Source organism: Passer domesticus, chromosome 12 (assembly GCF_036417665.1).
Source record: "Passer domesticus isolate bPasDom1 chromosome 12, bPasDom1.hap1, whole genome shotgun sequence".
NCBI lineage: Eukaryota > Metazoa > Chordata > Aves > Passeriformes > Passeridae > Passer > Passer domesticus.
Window position 1 is genome coordinate 21060533 of NC_087485.1, and position 15711 is coordinate 21076243.

General features: G+C 40.7%; 1 protein-coding gene across 1 annotated transcript; it reads left to right on the top strand.

The window, feature by feature from the left end:
• Positions 1-617: 617 nt before the first annotated feature.
• Positions 618-4790, top strand: LOC135279647 (uncharacterized). The gene is made up of 2 exons (XM_064387111.1): positions 618-2385; positions 2572-4790. Exon 1 carries the CDS (start codon positions 1176-1178, stop codon positions 2358-2360), a length of 1185 nt encoding a protein of 394 aa, XP_064243181.1. The 5' UTR covers positions 618-1175; the 3' UTR covers positions 2361-2385; positions 2572-4790.
• The last annotated feature ends 10921 nt before the right edge of the window (positions 4791-15711 follow it).

Below are 15711 nucleotides of genomic sequence, written 5' to 3' on the forward strand. Positions count from 1 at the left end.
TACTCAGTTTCTTAACCCTTTGGTGGGCATCTGACATGAATTTCCATCTTAAACAGCCTTGTCAGTGCTGAGATGGGTGTCAGTAAACTTAATCTTTGCTTTCAAATGCAGAAGCCATATTAATAACAACTCTAAATGGATTAGAGTGGGAAAAGTCCCCTTCCAGCATCAAAGCACAAAAGCTAAGCACTGTGCCATTTGTGGCTTACATAATGCTTATTTCAACTTTTATTATTATTATGTTTTATCTATGGGTAGCTCATTGCCACTTATCTCTGGCACTGTCTTCAAGAACTGCAAATGAAAACACCAAGCAGGTGCTGTGAAGAGAATATTCCTACAAGCTAGTGTGCTTTGGATTCATCCTGCAAGCCATTTAGAGGATTGCCTAATACCAATCCACTTCCACTTTGACCATTACATCCATTGCTATTATTATGTGTTATGAACCATCCCACAGAATCAGGACATTAAAAAACAGCTTAAACCCCTTACACATCAAGAGTTTGTTTCTGCAGGGGGATAACCTGAGACATCTTTGCAACAGCTGAGTAATATGACAGATTTCATAAGTGGTCCTGCTGAAATACAGTGTTCTGATTGCTCTGGCATCAGCACATGTGGAAGGGGCTAACAGCGGGCCTGTTAGCTAAAGGAGCAAGAAGAAGCTGAGAAGAAAGAAGAAGCTGATAAGGACCTCTCTCCAAGGCTGTAACCAAGGAGACCAAGAGAATTGAGGGACTGAAGAAAGATAAGAACTTCGCAGCTGCATGAAGTATATTTAGAAAGTTAGTTAAGTCACTGTAACTTTTCACCAATGGTGTTATGTTGATTTATTGTATCCAATAGTTAGGGTAGAAGAAGCATAAACAATTAAAAAGTGTATAAAAGGTCAGCCATGTTCGATAATAAACTGTTGCCATCTGAAACTGCTTGTGGTCCCTGCTTTGTGTCGTGACCGCCTCAACAACGACATTTGGTGATCCCTGACGTGATACAAGACCCTTAACAAGATACTCGGGATCCTAGCAATTGGCAACCGTGACCCACTGGGACGTAGTGGGGGAGGCGGCGTTGGTGTAGCTGAGAGTGGCCGGTGAAAGCCACAGGGAGGTCCGGACCTGATTTTCTCCTATCAAGACACCTGGAATTAGGTGAGCCACCAACTAGCGATAATGGGAAATAATTTATCTAAAGAGGAAGAAAGTGTTTTGGCTACATGGAAAGTTTTGTTAAGAAATAAGGGAATCTTTACTTCAGACTATGCCCTTCAAAGTTTATTGCTGTGGGCTAAATCACAGGGTTTTGGCACGGACCCTGGTACAGCATATAGTGTTAAGGCATGGAAAAAAGTCGGGGACAGACTGTGGGAAGTTATCCGAGCGGGAGATAAAAGTGTTGTCGATCTAGCTGTTACCTGGGGATCGCTCTTTGAGGCATTGAAACAATGGAAAACAGAGCAGAAACAAGCAGAGCGGGATGTGGACGAAGAATCGGGGTTGACAATAGAAACTGACGGGGGGGATGAGGCAGACGGGGCCTCTGATGGGGAACTTGCTGAAACTGTCCTTGAAGAAGGTGCAGGTGCTGTGGAAGTTGCCAGGCAGGCTACCAAGGCTTCCGGGAAAGCTGCCAGAGTTTCTAGGCCGGCTGCCAAAGCTTCCGGGAAAGCTGCCAGAGCTTCTGGGCTGGATGCCAAAGCTTCTGGGAAAGCTGCCAAAACTTCTGGGAAAGCTGCCAAAGCTTCTGGGAGAACTGCCAAAACTTCTGGGCAAACTGCTGTGGCATCTCCTTATCAGACTCCTAAACCTCTGTATCTCACACCTGCGCAGCAGCTCACGATGGTGCCTGTATACGATACACCGCTACGCCAGCTAGCTGAACTGTCTTTAGCAGAGAGAGAAACCCAGCCATCTGCCCCCCCGCTTCCCTCTGCTCTAGTCCAGCCATCTGCCCCCCCGCTTCGCTTTCAACTGCATGAACAGTCTGCAAGGTCGTATCCTCCGTTACCTAGCAGTGACAGCGAATCAAGTGACGAGTCACCCGCAGTAACACCTGAGTTGGGGCAAGGAACTCTTGTCAGTTTACCTTTTAATAGCTCTAGCCCTACTGCCCCATGGACTTTGCCTCCATGTCAAGTAACTGTGCTTCCTCGACATCCTCAGGAGTTTTGGGAATTTGTTAGAAAAAAAGCAGTTGAAGAAAATAATTGGGACATAATAGAAAGATTAGGTCCTCCAAAAGTACCTCAGGAGAAGAGTGCTGATGTAATTGCTGCCTGTACTAACCCTATGGCTTTTCCAGTTTTTAAAGCAGCTCCTGGAACAAGGCAGGATGACAGTCATCATGTCTTTGCCTAGAGTTGTACAAGATCTCCAGTCGAAGGTAGCTCAATATAGTATTAATTCCTCTGAGGTAATGTAATTAATACGTGTAATCAATAGATACCTCTGTTGGTGTCCAATTGTTTATTTTGAGAGACCATGAAATACCATGTGGAATACTGTGTCAATGGAGTGATAATTGGGAAGATCAACTGCATATTTTGGAATGGATATTTTTGTCTTTCAGATCTCGGAAAACAGCTCCAGGACTTTATGAGCTTTTTGCAGATATTATCATCAAGGGCCGCAGGCGTTGTCATGAAATTTTGGGACACGACCCTGTGACCATTGTGATACCTGTGCAACAGTGGTATTTTGAATGGTGCTTTCAAAATAATCATGAATTGCAGTCTGCCTTATCTTGTTTTACAGGCCAAATAAAATACCATTTACCTTCTCATCCAATTTTAAAACTGACCAAGGAGATTCCTTTTGAAGGAAAACAAATTTGTTCTCCTGTTCCAGTGGAAGGTGTAACGGTTTTTACGGATGGATCCGGGAAAACCGGAAAAGCAGCTGTAGCTTGGAAAAAGGATGACCACTGGGAATATGAGACAATGATTCAGCAGGGATCTCCTCAATTGGTTGAACTCTGTGCTGTTCTTTTAGCTTTCACTTTATTTCCTGATTCTCTAAATATAGTCACTGATTCTATCTATGTTGCCAATTTGGTTAAGCAGTTAGATCAAGCAGTGTTGTATAATATCCAAGAGAAACCATTGTTTACCATGTTAGTGAAGTTATGGACAGTCATTGGTGCTTGAAAACATCCTTACTTTATCATGCATGTTCGCAGCCACACATCGTTACCAGGATTTTTTGTTGAAGGCAATGCCTATGTAGATTCTCTAGTAGCTGCTGCTGCAATCAAAACCATACCTAATGTGTTGCAGCAGGCAATTTTGTCTCATCAATTTTTTCATCAAAGTGCTCAAGCTTTACAGCAGCAATTTAAATTGTCTCCTGGTGAAGCGAGATCAATTCTTTCTTCCTGTCCTGACTGTCACATGACTCATGTCACTCAGTATTATGGTACCAACCCTAGGGGTCTTTCCGCTTTAGAGGAATGGCAGACAGATGTTACGAAAATGCCAGAATTTGGTCGCTTTAAGTATGTTCATGTTACGGTTGATACCTTTTCTCATGCAATGATTGCTTCAGCATTCACAGGAGAAAAAACTCGTGATGCTATTCGTCATTTTTATCATGCTTTTTCTGTTCTAGGTGTTCCATGTCACATAAAAACAGATAATGGCCCAGCATATGTTTCGCAGAAAATGCAAGCATTCTTTCGTGCTTGGGGCATTGAACATTCAACAGGTATTCCACATGTCCCCACGGGCCAAGCAATAAACAAAAAGGGGGAATGCAACAGGAGTCACCTCAAGTGAGATTAGATAAAGCTGTTTATGTGTTAAACTTCTTGCGTCCCCTACCTGACTCACAGTTATCTCCAATTTTTTACCATTTTTCTTCTTTGAATGCTAAGCAACCAGATCTCCGTAGAAATGTTAAGGTATGGGTCAAGGATTTAATTACTGGCATGTGGTCTGGCCCAGTGGAATTAATAACCTGGGGAAGAGGTTATGCTTGTGTTTTAACAGATAATGGTCCTCGATGGGTTCCTGCTCGCTGTGTCAAACCTTATCTGGAGCGAGCAGGCAGGGACAAGACGGATGGCTCCGCAGCTGAAGCAGAACGTGTGGATGACACTGGCTAAGGCTATATCTAGATATATAAATCAGGATATGTATTTCATTGCTCTTCATGTGCTTTCATAGTAATTAAAGGGTGTAGTTTTGGTTTAGGCTGACCGAGACAATGCAGGGTTTTGGAACCTTTTTTCTAGTATTCCTGCAGCTCCTTTTGAGCACTTTGGGGTGGTTATAGTTCACGGCTTTATGGGATAAAGTAGTTAGGAAATTTTAAAGCACCTATAGATGGATGAAAGACAGGAATGATTGTATTAAGAATGGGAATGTTGATTTTGTTGATGGTTGTGATTGTTGTTTTGTGTTTCCCCTCTCTGCTTGGATTTTTGCAAAGGGCCCTGCAAAAATCCATAGCAGCTGTGTTTAAAAACAAAAAGGGGGAATTGTGGAAGGGGCTAACAGCGGGCCTGTTAGCTAAAGGAGCAAGAAGAAGCTGAGAAGAAAGAAGAAGCTGATAAGGACCTCTCTCCAAGGCTGTAACCAAGGAGACCAAGAGAATTGAGGGACTGAAGAAAGATAAGAACTTCGCAGCTGCATGAAGTATATTTAGAAAGTTAGTTAAGTCACTGTAACTTTTCACCAATGGTGTTATGTTGATTTATTGTATCCAATAGTTAGGGTAGAAGAAGCATAAACAATTAAAAAGTGTATAAAAGGTCAGCCATGTTCGATAATAAACTGTTGCCATCTGAAACTGCTTGTGGTCCCTGCTTTGTGTCGTGACCGCCTCGACAACGACAAGCACAGATTATGGCTGGGCTTAATGGTCTCAAATAACGACTGTGCATGATACTCACTCTGCACTGAATTCTGCAGCTAAAATACATTATTACTGATGCCTTCGAACTCTCACTTTATGAACTTTTTCTAATACATGAGTGTATTTTATAGACAGGAGAGACTGATTAGAAGGAGAAACTGATTTGCTGCAGTCGAGAGATTTCCCTATTTCCATTAGCATTTGTTTTCATTAAGGCAAAGTTGCTGTGTGTGTTGAACAAACTGCTATTTATCACCATGTGGACATAACAACTCCTGATTAAATATGAATTTAGGCAAAATATTAACTGCAAGAAGGGAAAAATAAAATAATTAGCTCATCTGAAAATGCTTTATCCCTGCACACACACAGCCCCCACACTTGAGGATAAAAGAACTTTCACACATCCCCCTTTTATTCCTTCTCCTTTTGCATGCTATTAAAACATGCTTTTGAAGACAACTTTTAGCACATCTAACTTTTAGATCTTGAAATATTTCTTCTACTGCTTCTCTCAAAGGTTTGCTTGGATGTGGTTCACTATTGCTCAATAAACAAACCATTGTTGTATGACTGTTATGTTGTCAAAGAATCCTTCAGAGAAGCCCAGTGACATTATTCTCAGGATGCTGCTGCCAGAATTGAAAAGCTACATCCTCCTTGGGTGTTAGCAAAGTACTGCTAGAATATTCTGAGCTGGAAGGGACACCAGGATCATCCAGTTCAGCTCCTGGCCCTACACAGACACCCCAACAATCCTACCCTGTGCATCCCTGAGAATGTTGTCCAAAGGCTCTTTCATTCTGAAAATTTACCAAGAGTAGGTGAGGATGTGGATCAAAACATCACAACTCCATGACTTCCAAATGCAATTTCTGAAAACTAAAGAGATGCAATGATAAGACGAATATTACAAACCAGCACACTGCTGTTAGCATTGGGATCCAGATGCAAATTCTCAGCCTTTGCATGTTAAGAAATCTTTTATTCACCAGAAGAAGTTAAAGTGGCTGATACAAAGAAACCTGATCAGTAAGCCTGAAGAACAGGGGTGCATTATTACATGGAAACACTGCCTCTAAGTCCCCTCAGTGATAAATTAGAATAACTTTGACATATACTGGAATAGATATATTTATTTTTCAGGAATAAAAACTGAGGGTTCTTTTAACTTCCTTTTATAGGTCTAAGGATATATACTGCAAGCTTAGAGTCTTTCTGACTTTGTTCACGGTGACTTACACTGCAGATAATATAATTTCCTAAATAAACATCAACTTTAACATAATTCTAGCCCTTAGAAAGAAGTTGCTGCTTTAAATAATTCAGAAGTAAACTGTATTTGTATACATTTTTATTTTTAAAGCAATTTATTTTAAGTAATGAGTGAAGAGGGAAAACCACAGTTCATGCTTTAGAGAGCCAAGGTAAATTGTACTGAAGATTTCTACCTAGAAGGGAGTTTAGGCATGTGCAACAGGGATCATAAAGGACTAGAGGAGTCAGGCAGAGCCTGCCAGGAAGAGTAATTTCTTTCTCCTATAGCTGTTTGTCTGCTGAATCAGCTCTCCACAACTTCTCCCCGTCCTCCACTCCTTTAAAGAACATTAAAATGAAGAAGTTCCCATTATTACAAATGCTTTGGAGACCTACACTTTGAGCTGAGAGCACGGAACCCTTCCTGGCAGGGCTGTGTCCTGGCACCCTTGGCAGCACAGCATCTGTTGCAGTCACATCCCATCAGCTGCAGGCACTGACCCAGTTCCTCAGCTTGTGGCTCTGTTCCCCAAGTGGAAGAGATGTGAATCTGTCTCAGCTTAGTGGAATCTCCCGAGAGCTACATCATATATATTTAATTAGAATCAAAGTAATTTTAGAACACTTGTTACACACTTTTTTTTCCTATGTCATTAAATGTATAATCCTAAATTAACTTTAAGGGATATTGGTTTTTTTCATTCTTTGGGAGCATATTTTGCCTTTGCATGTCTGTAGATAATAAGGCATCCATGTGAATTCTGTTAAAGAAAAAATCTGATTTTTATTAACATGTTGCATCTCAGATCTTCACGACTCATCAGTCTGATGGAAACATGCAGATACAGCTACAGAGCTCAAGTTCAGAAAAGCCTTCTCATAGAAAATGAGACTGAAAACATCATATGACGTCAAAAATATCATCAGGATTCTTAAAATCCTTGTGGGTCCTAAGTTCACTGAAGTAAAGAGGAAAATTGCCTTTGATTTGAGCAGGCTTAGAATTAGAGTAAATTACCTATGGCTCTCACTGTTTTCTCCCTGTACTGTGAATTCCCCTGGCAACAAGGTCACTCCTTTGACTACAAAAGATGGACTTTATAGAAATAGGAGAAGCTAAAGAATATTGCAGTGCACTTTATTATGTTGAGGTTATTCATATCCCCAAATTAATGGTGTGCTGGATGCTGAAATAACTAAAATGCAATTAAACCAGAAATATGTGTTCATTTAACAATGTTTACCACATAACATATATTTTTAGAATAATTACCTGATTTAGTAAACTTCTATTTTCTGATTAATTTATGTCTCCTTGATTGATTTAATGGCTTTTCTCTCTCTCCTATATAATTAAAAATCTACCAAGAAATATTAAAAGTAAATGCTAAATAAAAATCTAAGTTTTTTCCATTAGTTCATTCTGGTTCTCATTTTCTTTTCTGAGTTTGTCTTCCAGTTACCAGGACACACTTAGGTTGCTCTTTTTTCATCATTTTTAACAGGAAAAATTGTGCCTAAGTGAGCCATCCCGCCTCTTTAGCTAAGTAGAATGATACATTACATATATCAATAACTAACTGGTATTTAACATGGCCCTATTTCAGTGCAGATACACTGGTGCCACACCATGCCCATGCCTTTGGATGTCAAGGCACTATTAATTACAATTTCCCTCAAGGAGGGCTTTATTTATTCCTAGATAAAGGAATTAGTCGAACAGCTGCCAAATTTTCCAAAGGCTCCAGCTCTGGACATACTGTCAACTTAACCAAAAACTAAAGAACCTGGACAAAGAGCAGCTCAGTTGGAGCCTCAGCTGGGTTATGTGTTCTTGCTCACCCTGCTTTCAGCCACAACCCCTCAGAGCCCTTATTCTGAATAAATTTGGAAGAACCCAGTTTCAGGCTCCACAGCACAATGCAGTTTTCAAGCATTTTGTTTCTCCTCCTGCCTACCTTGTACTGATCTCCCACTCTCAGCATGGATGAGAAATTAATTCAACACACTGGGATTTTCTTCCTTTGAAAACAAACATCCCTTCCCTCTCTGTGAAAAGGTCAGGATTTTTTAAAAGCTATTTTTAGTGTTTGCCTTAATGACTTGCAATGTTCTCAGGAAGGTTGCTGCTATGCTTAGTTTGCCATCTCCCATACAAAACACGTAATCCCCCTTTCATTCTTTGAGTCTTAAACTTTTATTTTGTGCTGTATTTATAGAGCAGGGACAGAGCATGGTGCACAGTCTATATCTGGGAGGCTTCAAAGAAATCAGAGTGATGACAGCCTTAAAAGTGCTCCAACACTGGCTGGTAATCGAGTGAAAGCAGAGAGAAAAAGCTCTCAGCAAAGTAGGTTCTTGAGCCTGGATTGTGTCAAGGAATCACTGGTAGTTTTTGAGATAAATGTAGCAATAAAGGGAAGCAGACGGGATATGCTGGGACTTCTAGGGACTGGGTTGGTTTATCTAAGCTGGAAGTGATCAGCTAATTCAGATCATGCCACATTTCCTTGAAGCTCCCTGGAATTACATCCTTTGCTGTCTCCTTCCTTCTCTCTTGGTGTTAAGGAAGGCAGGATGTTTAACAGGAAGACCTGATCTTGCAATAATTGGTGTTCACAAGAATGCTTTGTACACCAAATTAAATAAAACTAGAAGTTCTTGCAAATAAAGTCCCCATGAAGTTAGGTGAAACCAAAATATTGTGTAAAGAAGAAATAAAGCTACCTGACTTCTAAAATTATTGAAGTGTAGAAACCAGCAATAAAATCTTATCAAGGAAAAGTAGCAGAGAGTTACAAAAACAAGAATCAAGGAACAAAATAAGCAAAAAAAAAATTTTGCACAAGAATACAAGCAATATCAAAAAAGTATCTGATGCTGAAGCAATGTCAGGCAGTTCTAACAGTCCACTGAAGCATTCATGACATGGTAAAAAAATCCAAACCCAAACAAGAAAAACAAGTTAACATGGTCTTAATACCTTTCTTGGTCAAACAATTGCTCATGTGAAGTATTGAGGTGAAAAACAATGCCAAACACTATCCTGACCCAATTATCTGGATAAATGCTGATCACAAAGTTTAAAAGAGATTCTCAAAACTGTAAGGCAGAAAAAACATTTTGACTAGCCAGCATCTGTTCTGCCCTCTAATTTGATTTATCACGAGCTCACCAAACAGTGGGAGAATAAATAGACAAAAGAAACACAGTCAGATTAGAGCCTGGTAGAAAGAAACACTATTTTACTAGTTCTGCCACATTATTAAATACAAATCCACAGGTGATATCCAAAAGAAGGTGCTTTCAAAATAAGCCCCAAAGCATTTAGAATTCCAGGGTATTTGAAGAAAAACTTCTACAGGAGAAGTCTTTCAATTTTCATTTCTCAGGAAACAAATATAAGAATTAATGTTGTTTGGGTTCCTTCAAGGAAATATATTCATTTTCAGAGCCTGAACTATTTCCTGAAGTGGTATCTGATCATTTTCCTTTGTGTCTCTGTTATCAGTACTGCTAAGAACTGCAGAACAAGGACAGTCTTGATTAGAATATATCTAATATGTCCTACTCAGTAAGAAATGAGATCTCTGCCCTCAAAATTCTCCTCTTGGGAGTTCCAAAATCAGGTAAGGAGAAAGAAAACACATTCCATATTACTGTCATTCCTTAGCTCCCATCCCTTCCACCTCAGGTGTTGTTTCCCTCAGATTGTGAGGTGACTGGTACACAAGAAGGGCTACCAAGACAATTCCTCATTCACTTAACCCAGTGCCAACCACTATTTCATGAACTCAGAACAAGAGCAGGAATTAAAACCCATCATTGCTGTGCCACTCACACGTGTGCTTTCTAATCCATGGAAGTAGAAAGACATGTAAGTGGTGTTTGAGAGCATGAACTTTCTTGGCACATTATGTGTGATTAAAAATGTACAAAGCACATGAGACGAAGAAACAAGTAAGGACAGGCAGTGATTTGGAAAATGTAATATCTTAGTTAAGAGGAATTAGTAAGTAGATTTAGACAGAACAAAACGAAGAAACAGAGGTGACCTGACAAACTGGTTGTTCACCATTTATATGAATAGAAAAAGAAACAAAACCACTACTCATTAGCAGTTGAGCTGGGGTCAGTCATTAACCAGAAAATGATACTTAGTTACTACAGAAATTTCTCAGATCTAAAGGCACTTATGAGCTGGAATTTCATACATGTTGGAGACTGTCCCTAAAGCTGAATTTGCCTATACTTGTGTCATGGTTTGACCCTAGCACAATGCCAGGGCCTCCATGAAGAGTATATTTCTAAAAGGGTTGCTGTGAGATGTTACCCGGGAACAGAACAAAACAGGCTCCCATTCGGAGATGGAGGGAAAAACACAACATTTTATTAATAACAATATCCATAAAGGAACACACACACAGAGCAAAGAATAAAAACTTTCCAAATACATTCCTCCTCCCTTCTCCCTTTTCTCCACAGAATGAGATAACACCATAGATTCCCACCTTTCAGGTAATCAGCTTTCAGTCCATCATCATCTTTTCAAATAATCCACCCTCAAATCCATCGGGGAGAGAGAAGTCCTCCCTTGCACATAGGCTTCCCCCCCATGTCCAGTGCTCTCACCACTGGACACAGGCCAGGACTGCTTTTAGGGTATCTTGTTTAAGGATGCTCTACCCAGTTCCAAAAGCAGCAGTCTCTCAACTTTGGGACACCAGTCCCCCCCCAAATTTACCCCCTGGGGCCGTGAGCAGAGATCTTCCCCTCCACGGAGACAGAGGGCATCCCACACCCTCCTCAGCCGTCTCTGTTCACTCCACTGCTTCACTCTTGGCTCCAAAGTATTGTCTCCCCCTAAATACAGTCTCCAGGTATGGGTCTGTCCATGGCCATACAAGAAAGAGTCCCGCTCAAGGCCACTCCATCATCTCTTCTCACCTAGGATTCTTCTCATCTCTTCCAGTTTTCCTCACACGCAGTCCGTCATCTCTCTCTCCTCATTCTGATTCAGGAGGAGCAGTATTTGCAAGGTTTCTATTACTCTACCAAGGGGTTAAAAACTTCGCCTCTGCCTGTCCAGGACTCCCACAGCTGCCGGGCACCTTCTCTCGCCACCTCCCCCGCTTCTGGCCGGCTGAGCCGCCAGCACAATCTCTGTCCCTCTCTCCGCGGGGGGGGGGGGGGGGGCTGCCCAGACATCTCAAATCTCGTCAACCCCTGCATGTTCTCCTCCACCTCTGCAGCTTTTGGGGCTCCTGGCCTCCTCCCTGTCATGGCCTCCCCCTCCCCCACCCAGACACAGCTGGGCAGGGGAGAGGTCGGACCTTACTCACCCACGCCGGATTCCCAAAGAGGAAGTTCTCTGGGAATCTCCTGCTTTTAACCCCCGTGTGTTCTCAGAGGCGTATCCAGAACCTTAGTGGCCACATCAAATGCCAATTTTGAATTTGGCCACTGATTGGCCGGACTTAGACTTTTCTAGAAACACATTTCCGGCCAAACCACGACAACTTGTTTTATTTCATTTGCTCTATGCAAAACTGTTTCAAATTGTTGTTTTCTAGGGTGAGGCTAATTATAGGATCATACGGAACACCCTGATGCTGCTTTTTGCTTTCATGAGCTATTCCATTATAAACACAATAGCCCCAATACATAGGAGGAATATACAGAGGGCACCTATTAATAGGCAGGAAATAAATTATTTAAAAAATCATTGAAAAAAAAATGGTTGCATGTCACATTCATCTTTTCTGAAAAATCCCTTCACCCAGGATTTTTGTCCTGGGAAGCTGAGAAGCCTCAGAGAAAAAGAAAACAGTAATTATCTCATTGCTTCTCCTCTGTTTTGCTGCTTTGGAATGTGGTTTGAGATTGTTTATCCAACAGGTGATTGTTTCGTTGGTTTCATGTGAATTGTTTTGACTTATTGGCCAACCAGGGCCAAACTGTGTCAGGGCTCTAGAAACAGTCACGAGTTTTTATTATTATCTCTTTTGCCTTCTGTAAGTATCCTTTCTGTATTCTTTAGTATAGTTTAGTTTAGTATTCTTTTATATAATATGACACTGTGTTGCTGCGGTCACAGGAAGATATTCTCCGGCTGCTCTGTCCCCAAGACCAACGCAGTCTCAAGAGGGGCTGTCCCCGCATTGGTGGGGAGACTTTCTCGGGTGGTGCTGTGTACAATGGGCTTGTGGCTCCTCGCAGTGGTCAGCTGTGGCGTGGGTGGCACAACAGTGGCACAGCAGGGAGAAGCAAGGTAAAGGAATAGGGAGTGATCACTTGTTTGAGTTCTAAGGAAGTTTATTTCCCCAGGGGAGTCAGGGACAAGTAACCATAATGGAGGGCAACAGAACTGCTTTTAAGGAAGGGAGGGAATAAGGGGAGGACACAACTTTTCACCTGTAGGAAGGCATCAGGGCAGGGGTGCAGGGTAAGAGCTACCCAATAGAAGCCAGCATGGGGAAGGAGCAACCCTTAGAATCCAATCTTGCTTTGAGGAAGGGATGAAGAACAGGGAACATTCCAGAGCAAAAAGGGTGTGCTATCTTTGACAGACAAGGGTAAGACAAAGGAACAAGAGAGGTACAAAGAGACTGACGGGGATTGACATACACTTGTCAGGAAAATCTTGGTATAAACAACTTAGGACTGGACTATCAGGGAAGCCAAATGGGGTACATGGAACAAACCATTACAAACTTAAAACGAGTAATATTTAAAACCCATTACAAAAGAACAAACTGTAAAATAACAGACAACCACAATAATATAGTATCATAAAATAATAAATTAGCCTTCTGAGAACATGGAGTCAGATTCATCATTCCTTCCTTCATCTGGGCACCCCACAAATGCAATAGTTGCACTTGAAGTTTACCTTTTTTTCTCTCTCTTTATAAAACTTTTGCTGAAGCTGTATGCAGCATATACCATAGGGAAAGAAAGGAGTACATTTCTTATTGTCTTCAGAAGTATTTTATGCCCTGCGACACTCAGCGCTAAATTAGAAAAAGAACATTGATAGCAGCCATGGAGTACAAGGTTTGGCATAAAGATCTGATGGAAAAGTTGATGTGTTTTATATGGAAGTGCTGATACACACAGATGGAATCCCCTGTCTAAATTTTCAGCCAGCCATACAAAGTGCTCATTCCAGACAAAATACAGATGTTAGATTAAAAGCTCTCATCATACCAGGAGTGACAAGGTTTTAGGTTCATGTCTGATTTTATTCCAAATAGAAAAAATCCCCCCCCCAAAACCAACCAGTGTTGGTTTTATAAATATCTCTGTTACCTATCTCTGGCAAGAAATGATTGATTATTTTAGCATCATTATTTATATGAGTAACTCTTACCTCCTGTCTTTGAAGGAATGGAACACCCCTGGTATCAAGAAAATACATTTCTGTATAATTGTGTCTATTTTAGTTTGTTCTAATGAACAAATCATTCCATGGCCCAGCCCCAGAACACTTTTAGAACTACATTTAGAACTAGAGTCATTTTAGGGACTTCACCTTTTCCATGACAATAAGACAGACATGTCAACTCACACTTTTACTGGCTTTTTCTCTTTTCATATTAAAACATATTTTCCAGGTTTTCACCAATTCTTTCTGGCTGAGTAAGCTGTTAATAGAGTATGTGTGAAGGTTTTATGCTAAAGAAACTCTCACTAGAAGGAATTAAGTGAACCAAGTCATCAGACCAGGATGACACGCATGGTTGTACTTGCACATTCACACCACTAAATAATCCAGTGATCTATCTTTAACAATAACTCCTGTATATAACATGCAGAAAGTAAAAACACAAAACCCAGAGATAAGCAAGGTTTTAGCTAATCAGTCTCTCCATGAGATACAGAACTGAACACTATTAAAATTATTGGAAGGTAAGTATCTGTATTAAAATGTAGAAATCAACACAAATCCATTAACCAAACCAGCTCATAAGATATTCCTGAATACTACTTTCTTCCTTTTACTTTATATTCCTTTTCTTCCTAAAATCTGGATTCAGGAAGTGGAATGGATATAGACAATATGTAATTTCCTATAAGGAAAAACAAAGCTGAGGGAATTGGGATTGTTCAGCCTAGTAAGGAGAAGGTTGTGTGGAGAACTCACACCCCCTTCCAAAGTCTGAAAGGGCTACAGGGAAGGCAAAGAGGGACAATTTATGAGGAACTGGAGTGACAGGACAAGGGGGAATGACTTCAAATTGGCAGAGGGCAGGGCTGGATGGAATATTGGGAATTAGGAATTGTTCCCTGGCAGGGTGGGCAGGCCCTGGCACAGGATGCCCAGAGCAGCTGTGGCTATCCCTGGCAGTGGCAAAGGTCAGGCTGGAGCTTGGAGCTTGGGGCTTGGAGCAGCCTGGGACAGTGTAAGGTGTCCCTGCCGTGGCAGGGGTGGAACAGGATGGGCTCTAAGGTCTCTTTCAATCCAAACTGTTTTGTGCTTCTATAAAATATGTCACTGCACTGGCAGCACATGTTTGCAGAAGAACACTAAAATGCCCTCAGATCACAAACCAGACTGGAAAGGGCCCTTATAAAGGACAAATTCTAACCAATATATTTTGATTTCCACATGTTAAACTCACAGCAATTGTTTCATTGCTTGCCAAGAAATAAAAAAACAGAACATGTTTCTATTTCCTCCACTGCAGCCAAGACTGCGTAAGGGGTCCCATCACTCCTGTGCACTGTATTTCATATTCCTCTAAGTTGCCAAGGAGTGAATTTTCCCTAAATGTAATGAAAAGTCATTACATTTAGGCATTTCTGCTTCCATTTTAACTCATATTCCAGGGGAGGGAAAAGCATTAGCCTTTAGAGTTTTAATATTATTGGAATGCTAAATGAGTTAATGAAACTTAGGCACAAAATAATAATGCCAGGGAAGCCAACAAGAGAAGAATGCTAAAAACTCAGTCATGCAGTTGGTGTTCTCTTTTACAGTAATGTCTATATATAAATTTATATGCAATAGAGCATACATATAAAAAGCTAAGGTGAAAGAATGAATTCCAGCCTTGTTTTTGTTGTAGAACTGCATTGTAGGCAAAAAGTAACACATAATAAAATACTGAAAGCCTGTTTAGGAAAACATATTAGCAAACTACACAAATACATTCTTAAAGTGATTCTTTGAACTGAAACAGAATTGCCAGGCTGAATTCTGGATTCACATATGGAATTTGCACATTAGGTAGAATATTGCTTCTAATCTGTTTCTCTGTCTGAGCTACTTGTAGGTACTTTGGGGAAATTTCTATAAATTCTGTAATAAAATAAGCCATTTTTAAAATAAATGTCATTATTATCTGCCTGTGTTTGATACATTGACATTTCTAAAACTCTGACTTTTTCTGTGATATCTTAAGGCCTACATTATATAGAACACCCAAAACAGAAACCACCCAATATTCTACAGCTTGTGGCAGTGAGTTCCCCAGGCTATTTTTATGTTTTGGTGAAAAAGTACACATTCAGCCATAAAAGCAATAAATGTGATTTTTAAAATTCATTATTATCAGGCTTCTTATGTCATATTTCATTGCTCTCTGCTCCACAA